The sequence below is a fragment of the Hyla sarda genome, chromosome 3 (genome assembly GCF_029499605.1).
Source record: "Hyla sarda isolate aHylSar1 chromosome 3, aHylSar1.hap1, whole genome shotgun sequence".
NCBI lineage: Eukaryota > Metazoa > Chordata > Amphibia > Anura > Hylidae > Hyla > Hyla sarda.
The window spans coordinates 339,077,948-339,102,907 of NC_079191.1; the positions used below are offsets into that span (position 1 = coordinate 339,077,948).

The 24,960-nt window shown below is 41.6% G+C and overlaps 1 protein-coding gene across 3 annotated transcripts in view; it reads left to right on the plus strand.

The window, feature by feature from the left end:
• The window catches only part of LTBP1 (latent transforming growth factor beta binding protein 1), a 366,216-nt gene that overhangs the window by 55,093 nt on the left and 286,163 nt on the right, over window positions 1-24,960 (plus strand). For 2 of the 3 annotated variants that reach the window (XM_056567405.1, XM_056567406.1), the window contains exon 3: window positions 23,185-23,476. In XM_056567405.1, coding sequence (XP_056423380.1) covers window positions 23,185-23,476 — 292 coding nt within the window. Of the gene's footprint in view, window positions 1-14,826; window positions 14,934-23,184; window positions 23,477-24,960 lie in introns of those variants that run through there. The other variant, XM_056567407.1, reaches the window with a different exon arrangement.

The window sequence follows — 24,960 nt, forward strand, 5'->3', positions numbered from 1 at the left end:
GAGAAAGCCGTGTCACGCAGTGCATTATATGAGAGAAAGCCGTGTCATGCAGTGCATTATATGAGAGAAAGCCGTGTCACGCAGTGCATTATATGAGAGAAAGCCGTGTCACACAGTGCATTATATGAGAGAAAGCCGTGTCACACAGTGCATTATATGAGAGAAAGCCGTGTCACACAGTGCATTATATGAGAGAAAGCCGTGTCACACAGTGCAGTATATGAGAGAAAGCTGTGTCACACAGTGCATTATATGACAGCCATGTCACACAGTCCATTTTAAGACAAAAAGCCATGTGGTGCTATACATTCTATGGTAGAACCTCATGTGACGCAGGCAGTCTATGACACAAAGCTATGTGATGTAATGCATTCTATGGTAGAACCTCATGTGACAAAATGCATTCTATAAATGTCACATGCCACATTCAGGATGAAAAGTCATGTGACACGGTGTATTAAGCTACAGACAGTAATGACAAAAGTCGTTGTATAGCCCAGCCCTTGCATTGTCAGCAAACATATCAATAAGAATTGCTAATGGAAAACTATAGAGGGGAAATTAGGCTTGGTAAATAGTAAAGCAAAGTGATGAAAAGAACTGCCAATATAATAAGACAAGGCAGGCAAGTAAATAAGGCTGTGAAGTGCTGAGGCCATTAATTTGTGTCTGGCAGACAGAGCGGTGTCAGGAGCCAAGTGGAAGTCACTGGACCCACTTTATTATCTATGGTGTGAGATTTATTTCAAGAGGTTAAGGGGGGCTTTGTTGTGTCTGTTTAAAAGTCCCCTATTACCATGTGATCTATCCAGCAGAAAGGTCAGAGTGCTGATTATTTTCCCAGACGCCTGTGAAGATTTGGTTCCTGCTGTCACCAAGTGTATAGGGAGCACTAATATTTGTTTTCGCGAAGTAAGCAAGAGGTCTTGAAAACAAGAAAACATCTGCAGATTAAGGGAATGGATGGCTGCGGAGATCATATCCTCCCTCAGTAGGATTAGTATGTGTATGGATTTTTGCCCTTTGCTCATTATTTTGTTTATGAACCTTTCACAATTGAATTTCCATATGCCATAGGATAACCTGGCTGCCTGTTTTTAGGCAAAAGGGAGCACTAGAGTACTTCAGTTCAGTATATGCACATGCTTTTACATTCTCAATGATCCGCATTGTATTATTTTTTTGAAATTACATTTTAGCCATCATTTAGTTTATTAGATGCTTTAAAGGGATACTGCATTGACCAGCGTTCGGAACTAAATGTTATGAACGCTGTTTTCGCACTGCGTGGGTCGGCCACGCTCCTCGTGACATCACGGCCACGCCCCCTCAATGCAAATCTAAGGGGGAGTGACTGTCATCATGCCCCCTCCCATAGACTTGCATTGAGGAGGCTTGGCCGTGATGTCACAACGGTGTGGCCGACCCCCGCAGTGCGAAAACAGCGTTCATAACATTTCGTTCCAAATGCTGGCCAATGGAGTACCCCTTTAACCCCTTGCCACAAAACACCGGGTTTATACGGCGCTGCGGCACAGGAGGGTTATGAAGCGAGCTCAGGAACTGAGCTTGCATCATACCCGCACAGTCCCGGCTGCTATCAGCAGCCAGGACCCATGGTTAATGCCGGACATCGCCGTTCCCGCAGATGTCCGGCATTAACTCTTTAGAAGCAACGATCAAAGTTGATTGCCGCGTCGAAAGTTAAAGCTTCCCGGCTCAGTCGGGCTGATCGGGACCATCGTTGTAAAATTGCGATGTCCCGATCAGCTAGGACACAGCAGGCGGGTGCCTTGCCTTCCTCCTGCGTGTCCGATCAGCGATTGAAAACCAGGCTTGATCAATCAACACTGATCAATGCAATGCAAAGGAATTGTTCAGTGTATTGAATCAATGTACTGCTTGCTATAGTCCCTTATGGGAGCTATAAAATTGCAAGAAAAAAAGGGGGGGGGGAAGTTAATAAAGATGATTTACCCCCTTCCCTAATAAGTTTGAATCACCCCCCTTTCCCATAAAAAATTCAAAACTGTGTAAATAAAAATAAACAGGTGGCATCGCTGCATACATAAATGTCCGAACTATAAAAATATATTGTTAGTTAAACCGCATGGTCAATGGCGTACACACAAAAAAAATCCAAAGTCCCAAATAGCATCTTTTTGGTCACTTTTTATACCATAAAAAATGAATAAAAAGCGATCAAAAAGTCTGATCGAAACAAAAATGATACCGATTAAATCTTCAGATCATGGCGCAAAAAATGAGCCCTCATACTACCCCGTAGGTGGAAAAATCTAAAAGTTATAGGGGTCAGAAGAGGACAATTTTAAATGTATACATTTTCGTGCATTTAGTTATGATTTTTTTCAGAAGTACAACAAAATCAAACCTATATAAGTAGGGTATCATTTTAATCATATGGACCTACAGAATAAAGATAAGGTGTCATTTTTACCGAAAAATTTACAGCGTTGAAACAGAAGCCCCCAAAAGTTACCAAATGGCATTTTTTCTTCCATTTTGTCGCACAGTGATTTTTTTTTTCCGTTTCACTGTAGATTTATGGGTAAAATGACTGATGTCATTACAAAGTAGAATTGGTGGTGCAAAAAATAAGCCATATGGATTTTTGGGTGCAAAATTGAAAGGGTTAGGTTTTTTTAAAATGTTAGGAGGAAAAAACGAAAGTGCGAAAAAGGAAAAACGCTATATCCTTAAGGGTTTAAAAAGACCTACATGTGAGGTTGAAATGTTGCAATACTTTTTTACTGACTTGATGGGTAAATAAATTCCACATTTATTGCATCGGATCGCTGGAGTGCAGCTTTGCAATTTTATTTATTTATAAAGTTAGAGCATTAGACTGTTATGTCGAGACACCATTCTGTTATATGAACAACACAACAAACAACAAATTGTTGCAGGTGAAATTGGTAGTGTTGTATTAGTCATACGACACACAATGGGCCTCATTTACTAAGATTGTCGGGTTTTTACTAGTGGGAAATGTTGTTTCAGACTTGCAGGATTCCTCTCTATTTACTATTGGGAAAAGTCGGGAAAATTTTCTGACCAGCTTTTTCTAGGTCGATATTTCCAGCCGACAGGATTTTCTGTGAATTCCATAGTAAATAGGTCGGTTTGTGAAACCACCCCCTTTTTTTATCCGACCTCTCCCCCTTTTGCGACAGACCACGCCCCCTTTTCGGGTTTGTCGGATTTTTCAGGCGCAGACATGTCTCAGACAAAATAACCAGACAAAAACTGGTCGGTTTCAGCTTAGTAAATGAGACCCAATGTGTTAGTAGGCATTTAAAATTCACTGCATAGGTACCTTTAGGGTCCGTTCACACGCGCTGATTTTTTAGCGGGTTTTCCGCTGCATATTTGCAAGTGGGCGGGCTCTTCTCGGCTGTCCGCAGCAGATTTTCCGCAGTGGAATTTTCGCTGCGGAAAATCCGCCACAGTCCCTACTGACTTCAATGGGGCTTGTGGCGGATTTTCCGCAGTGTACATTCCGCCGCGGAAAATCTGCTGCGGACATCCGAGAAGAGCCCGCCCACTTTCTAATACGCAGCGGAAAACCCGCTAAAAAATTAGCGCATGTGTACCCTTAGGCTTTCCAATGTTTCAGTCCACCCAGGACCTTGCTCCCAAAGCTAGATCAGAGCGTCACAGAGTACTGCGCACATGGCTAGGTGATGTTAGATATTTGCTGACCATTCTGTCCACAGCTGTTTGTCTCACTGTTGCACTCACACTTCTCCTTTCCATGTCCCTATGCCGTTTGTGTATGCTGAAAGGATGAGTTTGGGTTTTTTAATATTAATTTAGGCTTTGATCACTTTTCACAGTTCTGTTCTTTTTTAATAAACAGTTATCATTCTTTAATTATGCTGTCAAAATATGGATCTGGTATGTGTAGAAATTTTTTTTCCTTCTGTTAAAAATTGAGGGAACACAGTTTCTTTATACATGGAAAAAAGTTTGATATGTGATGTTGTACTTGGATGAAAATTTTATCTATTAATAACAAAAATCATTCCAAAAACAAGAAGAGAGAGGTTTGACTTAGCAGCTCCACCCTGGAACAAGCTCAAGAACACAAAAGAAGATGCATGTTTTTTTTTTTTACACACAATGGCAGGCATATTTAAAGATTGATGTATTTTTTTCTGCACGTTTTTTCTTTTACGTTAATTATTAACTTACTAATTAACTTACTAATTTACTTGGGATTCTCAAAGAACCCCATATATATATATATATATATATATATATATATATATATATATGGCTAAAAAAAATTTGCAACACTTTTTTTTTTGATTTTTCGTGCCAAATATTTAAAATTCTGTGCCACTTTTGCCGAGCTATGCGCCAGAATTGCAAACCCGGGAAAAAAACAGGTGGGGCAAAATATATCTGAGGAAGAAAAAACAAAAATGCAAAAATAAAAATTGCCTGGTATTTAAGGTCAAAATGGGATTGGTCCTTAACCTCTTAAGGACGCAGGGCATACCTCTACGCCCTGCGCCCAGTCCCAGTATAAAACGCGGGGTCACGCCGGGACCCTGGGCTAATAGCGTGCGGCACCGATCGTTGTGTTGCGCGCTATTAACCCTTTAGACTTGGCGTTCAAAGTTTATCGACCGCCGATTACACTGATCTTTGCCGTGTCAATGCACGGCAATGATCTGTGTATGAGATCGGTATGTGCAGTGAAGTGTTTAAAAAAAAAAAAAAAAAAAGTTCATAAAGATCATTTAACGCCTTCCCTAATAAAAGTAAGAATCGCCCCCGTTTTCCCATTAAAAAAAAAAAAAAAAAAATGTTTTATTTTATTTGGGTTTGTAGGTGACAAAATAAAAGCTTTAGGACTTTGAGAATGAGTGCTGAAAAAAAAGAATAATGTACAATTAATTTAAGAAAAAAAATGTGGTCCTTTTAAAGGGGTCATCCGCCCCTAAACATCTTATCCCCTATCAAAAGGATATGGGATAAGATTTCTGATCGCTGGGGTCCTGCTGCTGGGGACCCCGCAATCTCGACTGTGGCAGCCTGTTGTCGTCACTGCACAGAGCAAACTCGCTCTGTGCATAATGACGGGCGATACAGGGGCCGGAGCATCTGGATTTCGGCTCCGCCCCCTTAATGCAAGTCTATGGGAGGGGGCATGGTGGCCGTCACGAGGGTGCCGCAGTCAAGATCGCGGGGTCCCCAGTGGCAGGACCCCAGTGATCAGACATCTTATCCCCTATCCTTTGGATAGGGGATAAGATGTATAGCGGCGGAGTACCTCTTTAAGGGCTAAATTATATGAGCAATTTAAGGGATTAAACTGCGTTTAATAGTTACATAAAGCTATATATTGTCTAGGCTTTTAACTGAACATTTAGTTAAAAAAAAATTTCATATAGGTTTTACACTACTTCAAAGCTGGTGTGAATTTTACATGATATTTTTCAAGTAAATTGTCTACACAGCCTTTGAAATTCTATAGTAAATTCTGAAATTACGTTGAAATGCCCACTTTAGCAGTTTTGATGTGATCTGTGCAAACCACGTACACAGTTTTGAATATATATCGTGAATTTTTCACACCAAAATTTTTTTTTTTTGTTTAACCATGACGAGCTTTGAATATCCCTCTCAATATGTTTCGATCAGTGTGTGGTTGTCACATGTTAAGCCATAGAGGAGCCTGATTGAACAGAATGACCTCCAGGGGTTAGGACTCGGTTGGTTAATAGGAAATATTAATATTCACCAAAGGGTGGGGATATTAACCAAGATTGAGAAGCTGTCTTGGTTGAGTTATAACAATTTGCTCATGGAAAGTTTATGGAGGTTGTTCAGGTATACTCTTCCACCTGATCTGATGTAAATACAAAAGAGAACAGGGTGCGCGCGCCCCTGGATGGAACCTGATGGATGAGATAGTGAAGAGCCCAATCAAAACGCACTCACCTGTAACCCTGTAATAGCGGCTGCTGCGGCTCCCAGCGTCCAGGCGTAAATATAGGTAAAGGGAGATCCAAGAAAGGGAGATGAATCGTGCTGCCACAAGAAGTATATATAGGTAAATTTATTGCACACAAAGAATCCACGCAACGCGCTTAAAAGCCGTTCCGCTTTTTTCATCAGGCGTGGTTACACATTACACAAAATCCAGTGCACCTTCACCAAAGGTGAAGGTGCACTGGATTTTGTGTAATGTGTAACCTATATATACTTCTTGTGGCAGCGCGATTCATCTCCCTGTCTTGGATCTCCCTTTACTGATCTGATGTAAGGCATAGAAAGATGCAACCGAGAACTGGGCAGTCAAGTTGTGAAGGAAATAGTCGTTACACCTAGCAAGTATTGTGCACAGGTCCCATTAAATAAAATATTGTACAATACACCACCAAATGTGCCGTTGCATTTCTCCACACCATGCCATCTAAGATGGATGAAGTATGGCTGGACTAAGTGGTAGAAAACATTTTCCCATCATCTGATGAGCCATAACAATGGTCTGTCCAGGTTATGCAAGTGTGAGCTTCTACGGACTGCAAGAGGGCAGATAGAATATGTGGGGTTTTTCACAATTTTTTGTTTAACATTATTTTACAAATATTGTTATAAATGTTCACAACTACTACCCCACATGTGTTTATTCCCAAGCTTGTAGTAGTTGTTTGAAGAGTCTACAATGCAGCAACTCTAGTTATGCTTCAAGGCTCTGATTCAGAATAGCTCCCAATAGGTGACACTAAAGAGACCGTTTTCTTTTGTCTGCAGGAGAGCTATTTAGCAAGCCAATTTTTTAGAACCTGCATACACATATCTCCTTTTTTAGGTTTCCGTTATGCTACCTACAGGTTCTAGTCCAAAACCGTACCCATATGCCTGTTTTTCTGTCAGGTGGCAGCAGGATTCAGATGGTAGGTTTTTTGAATAGGTACACCCCACAAGATCTCCCACAATGACAAGAACGGGGGTCCAATATAGTCACTGGAGCAAAATTAAAAAACAAAAACAAAATATTTAGCAACTTTTGGGGGCTTCTGTTTCTATTACTTTTAAAAAGTATAACTTTTTGTATGGAAATTAGTATGCTTAAATTGTCCTCTTGACCCCCCTATAACTATTTTTATTTTTATTTTTCCATATACGAGTGTTATCAGTGCTCTATTGCCCCAGCCTGCCATGGCTTCCTGGAGCAATGGAGCACCAATCAGACGGCAGGTAAGGGACCTTCTGCCTTCCTCTCAGCTGATTGGGACTCCGGAACCGTTCGGGTATGAAGTGCACTCAGTTCCTGAGCACGCTTCACACTGCGGGAGCCGGCAATGGACGTAAATGTACGTCCATTGTCGTTAAAGGGTTAATGTAAGAGAAAGTGGTCTGTCATCGGTCAGCTGACTTCATGTGAGCTACAGGATGACATCATCACCTATTGGATCAGTCCTGGCAGCTCACAGACCCATGGCAATCTCATTAGCAGAACTGCAGTAATAAGGCTTTACCTCTTCTCTCTGTAAAGCCAGAGGATTCATGGAAAAGGTAGGCAGCATAAGAAAATCATTTTAGTGAGGAAATAAAAATCAGTGGCTGATAATGTTTGCAACATGAGCTAAAAAAAAAAAAGGTATGCGAAAGGCATATACAAGAACCTCTACATTATTCTCTAGTGATAGTCTATGCTGCACTATGGAGCGCTTCTTTAAGAGGTGCATATCCCTTAAGACATTTTTCGCATGTGTGACTGACATTTATGTCGGCTCTGGGCTGGTGTAGATTTCTGCTAGAATTAACGCCACTTTTAGGTGTGAATTATAAAGTCCACACACCCATAACACTTATTTCTGCCCCCTTTCTAAGAAGTGGTGACACAATGTAGAATGGTATAAAATCACAAGTTTTGGGGGGCAAAATTGAGTTTTTGCAAAAACGTGCTACTTTCTTATGCCAGTAAACTAGTGTATACTGTTGATACATTTCTCACTAAAGTGTGTTTGCAAAAGAAAGTCATTTTGCTAGATTTTGAGTGAAAGAATTAGAATCAGTAATAATTAGTATTCTTTCCTTTACTAAACTTCACTAAAAATGCTGTGTATGAAGCGGCCCTTTTATATAGTGCAGCAAAGACTATTACTAGAGAATAATGTGGAGGCTCTTGTGTGTACCTTTTAGGGTGATGTGTCATATGTAGGCTGTCTATTGTCTTGACTCCTTGTGCCCCTCTTATGTGGCCTAAAATTCCCAATAAGACACTAGCTTTGGGGGTGGTGGGGTGTCCCAACACATTGCACATCTGCACACACAGCATATATCAATAAGACAATGTGTCAGGGGAGTTGTATAGCTCTGCAGCTATTGTAGGAACTTGCCCACTATATCACTGTACTCCTGTACCTCCAATAAGGCAGAAACATCTTCAGCAGTACACTATGTATGTGAGACACAAGTAGAGCTTGGTGGGGAGTAGAGGGGTCTGAGCTTCTAGGAGGGATCTAACAGAAAGAAGGAAATAAACATAAAAAAAAAAATTAATCTCCCATTTCTTTATTTGCTCTAAGCCACAGTCTGGCTTCATACATGGTAAATACAACCTACGTATATAAGGTTTAAAGGGGTATTCCAGGCAAAACCTTTTTTTATATATATATCAACTGGCTCCGGAAAGTTAAACAGATTTGTAAATTACTTCTATTAAAAAATCTTAATCCTTCCAATAGTTATTAGCTTCTGAAGTTTTCTGTCTAACTTCTCAATGATGATGTCCCGTCCCGGGAGCTGTGCATGATGGGAGAATATCCCCATAGGAACTGCACAGCTCCCGGGACGTGAGTCATCAGAGAGCAGTTAGACAGAAAACAACAACTCAACTTCAGAAGCTAATAACTATTGGAAGGATTACTATTTTTTAATAGAAGTAATTTACAAATCTGTTAAACTTTCCGGAGCCAGTTGATATATATAAAAAAGTTTTGGCCTGGAATACCCCTTTAACATACATTGCGGATAGCTTAGTCTTATTATAACAGTTAATTACATCTATATGCCATAAACTTTTAAAGGATGATACAATAATTATTAATGCCCTGTGGTTTAGACCACACATTATGTGCTGCAGGAAATAATGGTTTTACTCCACTGAATATTGTATCCAAGTGTGAGAACAGATTTGACACCAGCAATGAGAAGTTTTTCCTCACAATGTTGTTTCACATCCTTTAATATTATTCTTTTAAACGCATTTCAGAAAGACCCAGAGAGGAAGGTGTCTGCGTTTTTATGTGGCTAACTCAATAGATCTTCATTGTAGGTGAACACTGTAATTCTGGGAAGCAGTACAACAACAGGACACCTGCCATGTAGCAGAGACTCGTGTTTTTATACCATACTCACATTGGCTTTCAGATAGACGTTAGGATAGCAAAATCACTGTTGTTTCTGCCTACCACTATGTAAAAGAGTCCTGAAGTGAACCTGTCGGTGAAGTGCAGAGTGGTTAATGCTGCTGATCACTGCACTTTTTAGGTCAACTCTTCTAAGTAAAAGTTAATGCTTTTGGAGGCTTTAAAAAATTGCTATGGTTGTTTTTATAACTTTTTTGGGATTTGAAGCATACCTTAATCTATTATATTATATATTTCTTTTTTTTTATATATAAATTGGTAGTTTAAAGGGATATTCCAGGATTTTTTTTTATCTGACTATGCTACAGGGGCTGTAAAGTTAGTGTAGTTCATAATATAGTGTCTGTATCAGTATGTGACGGTTTTCTCACAATTCTTCTGTGATTTTCACCTCGTTATTTATTTTTATCAGCATACAAAATGACTGTTGTCTCAGATTTTTCCCAGCTTGCAATGCGGCCGAGACCTGACTCACTAGTCAGCTGATGACAGGGAGCCTGTCTGCTTCAATGGGTGGAGTGATCAATCTGCAACTAATGCAACAGCTGTAGGCACCCTGATTGAAAACCACAGGTCTGCAGCTCATTTATGTTTCAATGGGAGGGGTGGCTGATGTGTGGGAAGTAGGAAAATAGAATTGTGGGATTTGTAGTAAAAAAAAGAAAAGTGAAACATATCACGATATCATAGATGCATGATGCTTGAGCTGTGGCCTAATAGAGAGAAAATAAAAATTTATGGGAAGGATACTGAAAAAAAGACACAAATTATGTATCTTTTCTAGTTGCACGGAAGTAAACATCTACTGGTTTTGAGCGCAGGACTGGGGTTTAATTTTTAAGTGGGTACATGTATGTGATAGTATTCCTCGTATTACCTGTAAAGCACACATTCTTTTTTATTTTTAATGGATTGCTGGTATATGTTTGTTGGTACAGGTATTTAGTGCGAGTGACACTGATGAAAATGATACCAGTGGCTGATCCATGGCCCTGTTGGCCCGTTAACCTCATTATGCGGTCAGTCGGCACTCCAGGAGCACACTGATGTCACACCTCTTGCTTCCTTAAAGGGGTGCTCCGGCCCTGAGACATCTTATCCCCTATCCAAAGGATAGGGGATAAGATGTCTCACCGCGGGGGTCCCGCCGTTGGGGACCCCCGCAATCTTGTGTTTGCCACCCACTCCGGCCCCGTGGTCGCCACCCGGCTGTTTGAGCTGCACACCAAAGGATAGGGGATAAGATGTCTCAGGGCCGGAGTACCCCTTTAAGCCTGCTCGCAGCTGGGCGGAGTGAGAAAGCAGCAGCCGTGATATCCTTGCGCTCCTGGTATCTCATCCGCACACCAAGCCAACCATAATACGGAGGATAAGGAGGATAATAGGATAACAGGATCGCCCCGTGGCAAGTATCATTTTCATCAGTGCCACTTGCACTACAAGCCTGTACCAGTGCAGGTTAGTGCAGGTAAAACTGATGACAGATTTCCTTTAAAAGCTCTTCTCATTGGGGGGGATTTATCAAAACCTGTGCAGAGAAAAAGGTTGACCAGTTGCCCATAGCAACCAATCAGATTGCTTCCTTTACTTTTTTATGGACCTCTGAAAAATGAAAGAAGCAATTTGGTTGCTATGGGCAACTGGTCCACTTTTTCTCTGCACAAGTTTTGATAAATCTCCCCCAAAGTCTTTTGGACTTTTGAACACAGCGGAGTGCAACGTTCGGCAACATTTGTAAGTCGCATAGACAGTGAGTAAAGTCGTGGCTATTCATTCAGTCGGGGAGACATATGACCTCCGTTCTCAAGATTGGTGACGGTCCCAGCGGCTGGACCATAACCGATCAGCTAGTTATCCTCTATCCTTCGAATCTTGGCATATCTCCTTTACTGATGCTCGCTGAATATGCATTGCTAAGCACATTTACAGGCCCCATACCAAGCCCTATGACTTCTATCTGCCTCTGTTTTCTTGTGTAGGGTAGGTGCCAATGTCAGCATCATGATGCCACGGTCTCCTTGAATTAATGTAGTAACATGAGAAGATTTATCAAAACCTGTGTTAAGGAAGAGTGATGCAGTTGCCCATAGCGACCAATCAGATTTCGTCTTTAATTTTTAAAAAGGCCTGTGAAAAATGAAAGCAGCAATCTGGTTGCTATGGGCAACTGCACCGCTCTTTCTCTACACAGGTTTATTACAGGTTGATAAATCCCACAGTGTATGCTTGGATCTAGTTCTAATGGAGCCAGGTGGCATTTTTAAGTGAAGTTTTCCTTCATGAATGCAAGTCGTTTTTCTCCTCTATGAAATGTAGCTTTCTCTCCTGAAACAATCTAATTAACCCCTTCTGAAGAGCCATATTTGGGGACCTGTGCTGTAAAATGGCGCGCTCCCAGGCATATGCTTTCCAGTACAGATTCAGGAGTACACATACAGTGGCACATAATCATCTTAGTTAGACACACAGCCGTATTACGGATCCGCATAGTACACGTAGACTGGTCAGAGCCCTTTATGTTATCCCTGTCTTATACATGATGACTGTGCATTTGGAGTGTAGCACGAGACCCCATGTTTGCTTGGAATTGTGTCCATAAATTGTGATGTCATCAGTCCTTTCATTGTTTGTTGTCTTTACAGCTAGTACACAAGTTAACAGAAGAAAACAACAAGACGGTTCTATAAAACACATTTTGACCTTTAATTTATGAGATCACTGCATTTATTTAAGGCGCTTTATCCCCTTAAGGACACAGCCTAATTTCGCCTTAAAGGGGTATTCCAGGAAAAACTTTTTTTATATATATCAACTGGCCCCAGAAAGTTAGACAGATTTGTAAATTACTTCTATTAAAAAATCTTAATCCTTTCAGTACTTATGACCTTCTGAAGTTAAGGTTGTTCTTTTCTTTCTAAGTCCTCTCTGATGACTCCTGTCTCGGGAAACACCCAGTTTAGAAGAGGTTTGCTATAGGGATTTGCTTCTAAACTGGGCGTTTCCCGAGACAGGTGTCAACAGAGAGGACTTAGACAGAAAAGAACAACCTTAACTTCAGAAGGTCATAAGTACTGAAAGGATTAAGATTTTTTAATAGAAGTAATTTACAAATCTGTAAAAATAAATGGGGCTCAAGGGTCAAAAGATATCTGGTTTAAAATAATTAGTATTTATTAATATAGAATGCAAAATAGATTAAATAGGGATGTACAGGGCCCTTGTACTCCCCTAATTAATTAAATACACAATAAAATATAATATATAATAATCCCAATATAAAAATACTAAAACTAATAACAACTATAAAATTAATATGCGATTTGAGCCTGTGATATCAATATGGCGATCTACTGATCCTGTGGAACAGCACAGTACAAATGTTCATTCAAATGTTCTTGTTCCCAGAGATCTTCAGTATAAAGCAGATACAATATGGCCGCTGCAGATACCAGTTAGTCAATTGATGCGGTGGTACTGTATCTGTCCAACCAATGGCAACTCGATCCCACCGACACAGTGATACAATGTGGCGCTTTGTGAACAGTGCACAGTCACTTGAAATCAATCTTTAAGCATCTCTGCGTATGCCATACATCAAAATAGCCAGTTTGCAATAAATTCCATACAATGCTCACCACTCCGGGGTGTCACGGATCTCCCTTCAGTGTAGTCCTGGGGGCCGGCTGTATAGCGTCTTTTGCCCGGTGCCTTGCCTCAGTCAGGGATCGTGCTGCTGGAGTCTCGGCCAACTCCTAAGAGCGCAGCACTCAGTGGTGGGCACCGTTCTGTTGCTGAAGAAAAAACAGAGGAAGGTTTTGAAACGCGTCCAGCGATTTTAAATATGCGATATTGAGCCTGATAATATAGAACACTCTTCTGACATATTAGCGATCATTCGCCAGATCCAAGGCATTTATTACAGTGAGCTATCTCCTGAGCGCGCGACCTGTGCACGAGGAACGCCGCCGGGTTACTCACTCTGCTTACCGTATACAGCCGTTATAATAACTACTAGTGAGAAGCCAATCGGGCCATCTACAATAATGACTTGAGGTTTACAGACCACCATCATTCCAAGTTGGTCCGACCAAGGGACTCCGCTTGACAGCGCTGCAGTCCCCCCAAACGGTGCCCACCACTGAGTGTTGCGCTCTTAGGAGTTGGCCGAGACTCCAGCAGCACGATCCCTGACTGAGGCAAGGCACCGGGCAAAAGACGCTATACAGCCGGCCCCCAGGACTACACTGAAGGGAGATCCGTGACACCCCGGAGTGGTGAGCATTGTATGGAATTTATTGCAAACTGGCTATTTTGATGTATGGCATATGCAGAGATGCTTAAAGATTGATTTCAAGTGACTGTGCACTGTTCACAAAGCGCCACATTGTATCACTGTGTCAGTGGGATCGAGTTGCCATTGGTTGGACAGATACAGTACCACCGCATCAATTGACTAACTGGTATCTGTAGCGGCCATATTGTATCTGCTTTATACTGAAGATCTCTGGGAACAAGAACATTTGAATGAACATTTGTACTGTGCTGTTCCACAGGATCAGTAGATCGCCATATTGATATCACAGGCTCAAATCGCATATTAATTTTATAGTTGTTATTAGTTTTAGTATTTTTATATTGGGATTATTATATATTATATATTATTGTGTATTTAATTAATTAGGGGAGTACAAGGGCCCTGTACATCCCTATTTAATCTATTTTGCATTCTATATTAATAAATACTAATTATTTTAAACCAGATATCTTTTGACCCTTGAGCCCCATTTATTTTTTCCATATTGTTCCTATTTTTATACACCGTGGGTATAGGTGTTTGTTGGGTTGCTCGGGTCCTCAGTGATGGTCAGACAGACAGGAGCCTCTCCATTGTGTTTATATTAGTTTACAAATCTGTTTAACTTTCTGGAGCCAGTTGATATATAAAAAAAAAAAGTTTTTTCCTGGATAACTCCTTTAAGGACAAAGTCAGTTTTATTTTTTGTGATTTTAGTTTTTTATTTTTCCATCTACAGACCCAAATGAGGGCTTGCTTTTTTCGTGATCAATTGTACTTTGTAATAACACCTTTTTTATTTGACTATAAAATGTATGGCGCAACCCAAAAAAATATTTTGTGGTGAAATTGAAAAGAAACGTTGCAAATTTTGGAGGGCTTTGTTTTTTGACGCAGTGCATTTCACAGTAAAAAGGACATGTTCTGTTTATTCTGAGGGTCAATACGATTAAAATTATACCCATGTTTACACGCTTTTCTATTATTCTACTACTGTAAAAAAAAATCTAACTTTTTTAACTCTGTGTTAATTGCGGACATCATTGCGATTGTTTTCCGCCTTTACCGAGGAGTTCCTGGCTGCTGATAGCAGTCAGGACCTGCTGTGCATGATGCGAGCTGCGACCTGCTGGTGCTCGCATCAGGTACAGAACATAACTGTAAATCCTGGTGTGCTAAGTACCAGGACATCAGGATGTACATTTACGTCTGTTGTCCTTAAAGAGGTATTCCATGAAAAAACATATCAACTGGCTATCAAACAGATTTGTAAATTACTTCTATTAAAAAAAATCTAAATCCTTCCAGTACTTATCAGCTGCTGAAGTTGAGTTGTTCATTTCTGTCTGACAACACTGCTCTCTGCAGACACCTCTGTCTGTGTCAGGAGCTGTCCAGAGTAGCAGCAAATCCTCATAGCAAACCTCTCCTGCTCTGGACAGTTCCCGGGACAGACAGAAGTGTCAGCACAGAGCACTGTTGTCAGACAGAAAAAAACAACTAAACTTCAGCAGCTGACATAGTAACATAGTTTATAAGGTGAAAGTACGACCAGAGTCCATCAAGTTCAGCCTGTATCCCTAATGAGTCCCTACTGAGTTGATACAGAGGAAGGCAAAAACCCTCATACTAGAGGTTAAAATTCCTTCCCGATTCCAAATATGGATCAACATTCTGTCCCTATAAATCTAGCATACATAACCAGCAATGTTATTACTCTCCAAAAAATCGTCCAGACCCCTTTTGAACTCTCTTACAGAGTTCCCCATGACCACCTCCTCTGGCAGAGAGTTCCTTATTCTCACTGCTCTTACAGTAAAGAACCCCCGTCTGTGCTGGTGTAGAAACCTTCTTTCCTCAAGACGTAAAGGATGCCCCCTTGTTATGGATACAGTCTTGGGTATAAATATATCATGGGAGAGATCTCTGTACGGTCCCCTGACATATTTATACATAGTTATTAGGTCTCCCCTAAGCCTTCTTTTTTCTAAACTAAATAACCCCAATTCTGATAATCTTTCTGGGTACTGTGGTCCTCCCATTCCCCATATTACTCTGGTTGCCCGTCTTTGAACCCTCTCCAGCTCCACTATATCTTTCTTGTACACTGGTCTCCAGTACTGTACACAGTATTCTACGTGTGGTCTGACTAGTGACTTGTACAGCGGTAGAATTATTTCCTTGTCGTGGGCATCTATGCCCCTATTGATGCACCCCATGATTTTATTTGCCTTGGTAGCAGCTGCCTGACACTGGTCACTATAACTAAATTTACTGTTAACTAAGACTCCCAAGTCCCTTTTCCACTTCAGTCGTCCCAAGTGTTCTCCCATTTAATACATAATCCCATCCCGGATTTTTCCTCCCCATGTGCATTACCTTACATTTATCATAGTTGAACCTCATCTGCCACTTCCCAGCCCAAACCTCCAACCTATCCAGATCCATTTGTAACAGTACACTGTCCTCTATAGTGTTTACCGCTTTACAGAGTTTAGTATCATCTGCAAAGATTGCTACTTTACTATTCAACCCCTCTACTGCAAATTCGCTATCCCGGTCAGGCACCACTGAAGCTGAATATTATTACAAGTCTAATTTTCTACAACAAAGGTCGTTAATAAATATATAATAAATAGAACAGGACCCAAGACGGACCCCTGTGGTACCCCACTAGTAACAGTCACCCAATCAGAATAAGTACCATTAATAACCACCCTCTGTTTCCTATCACAGAGCCAGTTACTTACACACATTTCCCCCCCAGCCCAATCCTTCTCATTTTATGCACAAATCTTTTATGAGGTACCGTATCAAATGCTTTAGAAAAATCCAGATATACGACATCCAGCGATTCCTCCTGGTCCAGTCTGGAGCTCACCTCCTCATAAAAGCTGATCAGGTTAGTTTGACAGGACCTATCCCTCATAAAGCCATGCTGATATGGGGTCATACATTTATTTTTATCAAGATACTCCAAAATAGCATCCCTTAGGAAACCCTTAAACAATTTACATACAACCAAGGTTAAACTAACAAGCCTATAATTCCCAGGGTCACCTTTTGACCCCTTTTTAAATATTGGCACCACATTTGCCATGCACCAGTCCTTGGGAACAGTCTCTGTTACTATAGAGTCCCTGAATATTAAAAATAGGGGTCTGTCTATTACATTACTTAATTCCTTTAGACCTGGTGATTTGTCTATTTTAATTTTTTTGTAGGCAGCACTATACTTCTTCCTGGGTTAGACAGGTGACCTGTACAGGGGAGTTTACCTTATCTTGATGTATTTGACCTGGCATTTCATTTTCCTCAGTGAATACTTTAGAGAAGAATTTGTTTAACTCCTTAACAACGCAGGACGTATATATACTTCCTGCGCTGGCTCCCGCGATATAATGCGGGGTCATGCGGTGACCCCGTGTCACATGGTGTCGGTCCCGGCGGCCATCAACGGCCGGGATCCACGGCTAATACCGGACATCACCGATCGCGGTGATGCCCAGTATTAACCCTTCAGACGCGGCGATCAAAGTTGACAGCCGCGTCTGAAGTGAAACCAAAAGCATCCCAGCAGCTCAGTCGGGCTGTTTGGGACCGCCGCGGTGAAATTGTGGCGTCCCGGACAGCTTGCAGGACACCAGGAGATTCCCTACCTGCCTACTGTGTGTCCGATCACTGAATGACTGCTCCTTGCCTGAGATCTAGGTAGGAGCAGTTGAGTGGCGATAACACTGATCGATGCCATGTTAATGCATGGCAGTGAACAGTGTAAGAGAAAGTGTTAATAAATGTGATTTAACCCCTTCCCTAATAAGTCAGAATCACCCCCCTTTTCCCATTAAAAAAAATGTAAATAAAAATAAATATAAACATATGTTTATATATGTGGTATTGCAGCATGCATAAATGTCCAAACTATAAAAATATATTGTTAATTAAACCACACGGTCAATGGCGTACACGTAAAAAATTTCAGAGTCCAAAATAGCGTATTTTTGGTCACTTTTTATACCATTAAAAATGAATAAAAAGTCATCAAAAAGTCCAATCAAAACAAAAATGGTACTGATAAAAACTTCAGATCACGGCGCAAAAAATGAGCCCTCGTACATCCCGATATGCGGAAAAATAGAGTTATAGGGGTCAGAAGAGGTCATTTTTAAACGTATAAAATTTCCTGCATTATGATTTTTTCCAGAAGTACGACAAAATCAAACCTATATACCGTATATACTCTAGTATAAGCCGACCCGAGTATTAGCCGAGACCCCTAATTTCAACCCAAAATCCCAGGAAAAGTTATTGACTCGAGTATAAGCCTAGGGTGGGAAATACATCATCCCCCCCTGTCATCATCCAGACCCCCGTCATCATCCAGACCCGTCATTAACATCCTCATCATCATCACCGCCTGTCATCATCCAGACCCTCATCATCATCACCTGTCATCATCCCCTTGTCATCATCCCACACATCCCCCCTTCATCATCCCCTTGTCATCATCCCCACCCCCCTTCATCATCCCCTTGTCATCATCCCCACCCCCCTTCATCATCCCCTTGTCATCATCCCCACCCCCCTTCATCATCCCCTTGTCATCATCCCAACCCCCCTTCATCATCCCCTTGTAATCATCCCACACCCCCCCCCTTCATCATCCCCTTGTCATCATCCCCACCCCCCTTCATCATCCCCCCCCCTTCATCATCCTCTTGTCATCATCCCACACCCCCCCCTTCATCATCCTCTTCTCATCATCCGCCCTCAGTGGTCTTCAACCTGCGGACCTCCAGAGGTTTCAAAACTACAACTCCCAGCAAGCCCGGGCAGCCATCGGCTGCCCGGGCTTGCTGGGAGTTGTAGTTTTGAAACCTCTGGAGGTCCGCAGGTTGAAGACCACTGCGGCCTTCGACATCATCCAGCCCCCTCTCACCCCCCTTTAGTTCTGTACAGTACTCACCTCCGCTCGGCGCTGGTCCGGTGCTGCAGGACTGTCCGGAGAGGAGGTGGTCCGGTGGGATAGTGGTTCCGGGCTGCTATCTTCACCGGGGGCGCGTCTTCTCCGCGCTTCCGGCCCGGAATAGAGGCGTTGCCTTGACAATGACGCAGAAGTACGTTGGCAATGAACGTACCTCTGCGTCGTTGTCAAGGCAACGTGACTATTCTGGGGCCGGGCACGAAGCGCTTAGAAGAGGCCTCCCCGGTGAAGATAGCAGCCCGGAACCACTATCCCACCGGACCACCTCCTCTCCGGACAGTCCTGCAGCACCGGACCAGCGCCGAGCGGAGGTGAGTACTGTACAGAACTAAAGGGGGGTGAGAAGGGGCTGGATGATGTCGAAGGCCGCAGTGGTCTTCAACCTGCGGACCTCCAGAGGTTTCAAAACTACAACTCCCAGCAAGCTCGGGCAGCCGATGGCTGCCCGGGCTTGCTGGGAGTTGTAGTTTTGAAACCTCTGGAGGTCCGCAGGTTGAAGACCACTGCGGGTGGAGAGTTCACTCGAGTATAAGCCGAGGGGGGTGTTTTCAGCACGAAAAATCGTGCTGAAAAACTCGGCTTATACTCGAGTATATACGGTAAGTATGGTATCATTTTAATCATATGGACCTACAGAATAAAGATAAGGTGTCATTTTTACAGAAAAATGCACTGCGTAGAAACGGAAGCCCCCAAAATGACTAATGTTACTGCAAAGTAGAATTGGTGGCGCAAAAAATAAGCCTTAATATGGATTTTTAGGTGGAAAATTGAAAGGGTTATGATTTTTAAAAGTTAAGGAGGAAAAAATAAAAATGCAAAAAATGAAAAACGCTGAGTCTTTAAAGCGTACCCATCAGATCCAACAAATTTTTTTTTTAAATATATCACTCAGTACCTAATCCTGACCATGTACATCTAATTTTTGTGTCTAGCACCTTTATTTATTCTTTTATTACAGTTTTAATTTAGCTCACTAGTCTGAATTCCTCCTAAACGGAGGGGGCGTGGCCTCACTGTGCAGGTCTCTGCCCCCTCCCTCAGTATGCTGTCTGCTCACATCTCCCCGAGCATTAGCAAAACTACAACTCCCAGCTTGTCCTCACTGACAGTAGCAGGACACAAGCTGACAGTGGGAGGATTTTTCCTCCAGCTGTGAGCTTGCGCTCCCAGCTGTCAATCAAGGAAGGGTGTCCATGACATAGGTGATGACTCATGGACACAGCAGGACTAGTATGTGTCCAAACAGGCAGGGGAGCAGTTATTTGACTGGCTTTTTCAGTATGAAATACTGAAGAATTTCTAATGAAAGCCATTGCAAAAAGTATTGGTTTTGCATGCTTTACAACATATCAAAAGATTTTGTATCTGACAATGCCCATTTAAGAGGTTAATATTTGCTTTTTCCTGATCCCCGTTTATAATTTCTTCTTTATCGTTTTTTTAACCTTTTTGCTATTTATATAGTTAAAGAACATTTTGGGGTTGGTTTTACTCTTTGGCAATGATTCTTTCTGTTTTTATCTGTTTTTTACAGATTTTACTTATTTCTCTATAGCTTTTAATGCTTCTTTGTCATTTATTGCCCCCTTAACATTTTTATTCGTACATACTGGTTTTCTTTTATTCCTGATCCTTTTATTCCCATAAGGTAAATACATCTTACAGTGAGAGTTTAAGTTATTTTTAAAAGTCTCCCATTTAATGTCAGTACTCTTGTTTTTGAGGACATTATCCCAATTTATATTGTTAAGGCCTTCTCTCAGTTGATCAAACTTTGCCTTCCTAAAGTTCATTGTTTTTGTGGCCCCTCGAGAGATTCCCTTATTGAAGAACAAGTTATAATGTATTATATTATGATCACTATTTCCTAGGTGTCCTTCTACTTGCACATTAGTTACTCTGTCAGGTCTGTTGGTTAATATTAAGTATAGCATAGCGCCCCCTCTGGTCGGGCTCTTCACCATTTGGGACAGATGGTCTTTAGCTATAGTCAGAAACCTGTTTCCTTTATGAGATTTACAGGACTGAGTCTCCCAATTTATATCAGGATAGTTTAAGTCCCTCATTATTATCACCTCATTCTGATTTGCTGCCTTGTTTATTTGCCTCAGTAATTGATCTTCTGTCTCTTCCATTATGTTTGGTGGCTAATAGCAAACCCCTACCAGAATTTTTTTAATTTTTGTCGCCATATATTTCTACCCATAATGACTCCACATTATTGTTTCCCTCCTGTATATCCTCCTGCAGTGCGGCCTTCAGACTGGACTTTACATAAACACAAACTCCTCCCCCTTTCCATTATGTCCGATCCTTCCTGAATAGACTATAACCCTTTATGTTGACCGTCCAGTCACAGCTATCGTCCAACCAAGTCTCTGTTATACCCACTATGTCATCATTCTCCTCAGACATCAACCTCCAGTTCATCAGTTTTATTGGTCAGACTTCTGGCATTAGTCAACATGCATTTCAAAGGTGTATGTTTTTTTTCCCCATGAAGCCTATCCCTATTAACTATTCTAACCCCTCCCTCCACTCCACCTCCAGGTACATTTAATAAGTCCCCCCCTCTCTATCTACACAATCTTCCCCCCTCTATGTTGTAGGTTCCCTCCCCCCCAGTCTCCAATTTAAACACTCCTCCATCCTTCTAGCCATCTCCCCAAGCACAGCTGCACCCTCCCCATTGATGTGCAGCCTGTCCCTACGGTAGAGCCAGTATCCAACAGAGAAGTCGGCCCAGTTATCCATGAACCCAAACCCCTCCTTCCTACACCAGCTTCTGGGCCACTTGTTTACCTCACTAATCTCCCGATGCCTCTCTGGCTGTGGCTCTTGGTACAGATAATATTTCAGAAAATATTACCTTGGAGGTCCTTGTCTTAAGCTTGCAGCCTAAGTCCCTGAAATAATATTTAAAGACACTCCACCTAGCTCTTACTTTGTCATTGGTGCCAATATGTACCATGACTGCTGAGTCCTCTCCAACCCCACCCAGCAACCGGTCAACCCCATCCACGATGTGCCGAATTCGAGCGCCAGGAAAACAACACAATGTTCCGCGATCCCAGTCTTTGTGACAGATTGCCCTGTCTGTCCCCCTAATAAATACTGGTAGGATTAACATTTTTTATTAGAAGTAATTTACAAATCTGTTCTACTTTCTGGAGCCAGTTGATATGAAGAAAAATGTTTTTTCATGGAATACCCCTTTAAGGGGTTAAAGGGACTGTGTCACCTAGATTTTTGTTTTGAAACTGATTAGAGCCAGATAGTGAAACATGTTCTTATGAAACATAATTTTGGGGGCTGCCATATTGCCTGAGCTGTATTTAAAGCATTTAGCGCAGGGGACTGGGCATTGTGACTTCACTGCCCCGCCCCCTAATGTCACGTCCGCCCCCTCAATGCAAGTCTATAGAAGGGGTGTCATGCCACCTCCCTTAGACTTGTATTGAAGGCCGTTACATCACAATGCCCAGTCCCCTGCACCGCCCGTTATCAACCTTGAAGAAAACTTAGCGGGGGTCCCCAGCGGCGGGCCCTCTGCCATCAGACATCTTATCCCCTATGGATAGGGAATAAGAGGTCTAACAGCGGAGTACCCCTTTAAAGCAAGCCTTCTCATTGACACTGAAAGTTTCTGCTCAGTTTTAGACTTAGTGGTAAGAATGAAAACTGCAATGTTTTAGGATTATATTAAAAATATAGAAAACAAAATGGAATGGTTATTAGCCAGAGACGCTGGCTGAGAGATCCATATATATGCAGAGAAATGGAGAGTGCAGCACGATGCAGCCTGCTTCCTCACCTAATAACTCACGATCCCAGCGGATCTCAGGAGACCCAGTGTGATCAGCAACTAATGGCATGTCAGACGTTATTTTTAAAGATAGTAAAACTTTAAGAATTTTAATTGTACAGAAAACAGAGTTTAATAAAAAAAAAATGGCACAGTTTTCGGCATACAGTCAACATTTCTGAAATTACTCTGGAACATCTACACATAAATTGCATGTAGGGCAAAGCTGGCTTGGGGATTATTTCAGCGAAATTGTGGCCAGTATGTAAAAGTAGACGTACAGTATATCCTTATACACATTGTGGAGTGGTGTTCATTTCTTCTGTAATAAAAGTTGTACGATTTTTAATCTCTGCTTGAAGTCATTACATAGCAGCCTTAGGTGTCTACTACCTTGTCATGTGATGGACACGTGGATACCCTACTTGATGGAATAAGTGTATGTTCCAGAGGTCAGACCCCCACTTTAGTGTTTGTTTATATGTTTGATGGAGGCTTGTCAAATAACCAGAACAGATTTTTTAAAATAGACAGTAAAGCCATTGAATGAGGCAGAAAATAAATTGGAAAATTTTAATTTTTATTTTGTAATTCTTAGTTGTAAAATAAATACATTATTTTAGCTTGTTTAATTTGTTAATCTTTGTGGTTTTTCATTCTCATTGTTTTGTCTCTTCTTCAACAGCAAATTGCTCTCCACCATGCCAAAATGGTGGAATGTGTCTTCGGCCACATCTTTGTGTTTGCAAACCTGGTACTAAAGGAAAAGTTTGTGAAGAGAGAGCAACCCAAGACACGTCTTCTACAGGTACACAAAGTCAAGGTGCAGGGGCTCCAGCCCCTCCTGTACGACCGATTCCTCAACTGGCAGCTCCACAGTCAATGCCAAAGAAGATTCCAGCATCTCCCGAATCCGCTCAAGGGCAAGTGACACTAGCACTCAGGCAAAAACCACAAGTCATCGTATCTCAGCCTCAGTAAGTTTATAGCTGACGTCTCTTACTTTTCTCATATATGACCTACCTGTATAAGCAAATACATGAATTAGTCATTTTTTTCTTTTACACACATTAGTTTTATGACATGGGAACTTATGATCAGAATTACTGTGGAGCTCTGTGCGCTTTTGATTGTTCCCCAGTTGCACATTATTTTTCATAATAATATAACATTGGCCCATGTTTACCAAGCTATAAAATTTTTAGACAGTGTAAACTTAGACTAGACAGGCTAAGGGTGCGTTCACACGGAGTAATTCAAGAGGAATTTACTCAAGAAATTCCTCTTGAATTCTCCGCTCCAAATGAATTCACATCTCCTCTGCCCATTGACTTTAATGTTTTTTCCGCTGTCCTGTTCACACTGCGGAAATTCTGCTAGCGGAATTCCGATGCTGAATTCCGTTCCGCTTGAAGAATGAGTATGTTCATTCTTCAAGTAGAATCTGCTAGCAGAAATCAATAGAAGTCAATGGTAAAAAAAAAATTCCGCCCGACATCGGTTTATTTTCGCGCGCGAAAATAAAACTATGTCGGGCAGAATTTTTTTTTTTTTTACCATTGACTTCTATTGATTTCTATTGAATTCCGCACGAAAATAAAATTCTTTTTTCCGTTCGTAAATTTTTCAGCGTGAATTACTCTTGATTTACTCTGTGTGCACCAGAGTTATCACAGTGTATCATGCTGTTTGATAAATCTGTACACCACTTTACACCAACTACTTGTTTGCTTAAACTCTCAGATGTGGCACAAGAAATCTAGCACATTTTTGGCACATGACTTTGCATCTGAGGCCATGCCCCTTTTGTCAAAGCCACACTCCATTTACATTTAAACAGTTCAAAAAATTGTCTAAAACACATAATATATGTGGCATAGGTCATATAAGAGTTTTGTTTTTCCATAAAATAACATTTACAATAATAAACTGCTCTATTGTGTTAGGTCGATGGTCTATGCAATCTGAATGGGTGACCCATCCAACAACAAAGGCTGTACTTACAGGAACATGTGTGTTATTTGCTGTACAACAATACCTATGTGTTTCGCTATGGTGCAGGTGACCTTGCAACTAGAGATGAGCGAACTTACAGTGAATTCGATTTGTCACGAACTTCTCGGCTCGGCGGTCGCTGACTTTTCCTGCATAAATGAGTTTAGCTTTCAGGTGCTCCGGTGGGCTGGAGACTCTCTCCTAGGACTGTATCCACCTTTTCCAGCCCACCGGAGCACCTGAAAGCTGAACTAATTTATGCAGGAAAAGTCAGCGACCGCCGAGCTGAGAAGTTCGTGATGAATCGAATTTACTGTAAGTTCGCTCATCTCTACTTGCAACCGTTGAGAAATATCAGTCTGAGCTAATCCTTTTTTAGTGGTCACATTATAGTCATCCCACCATTTTACAGCCTCTCATGCATGAATGCTGCACGCTGCTTCAGCTTTATCACAGTGTAGTCATG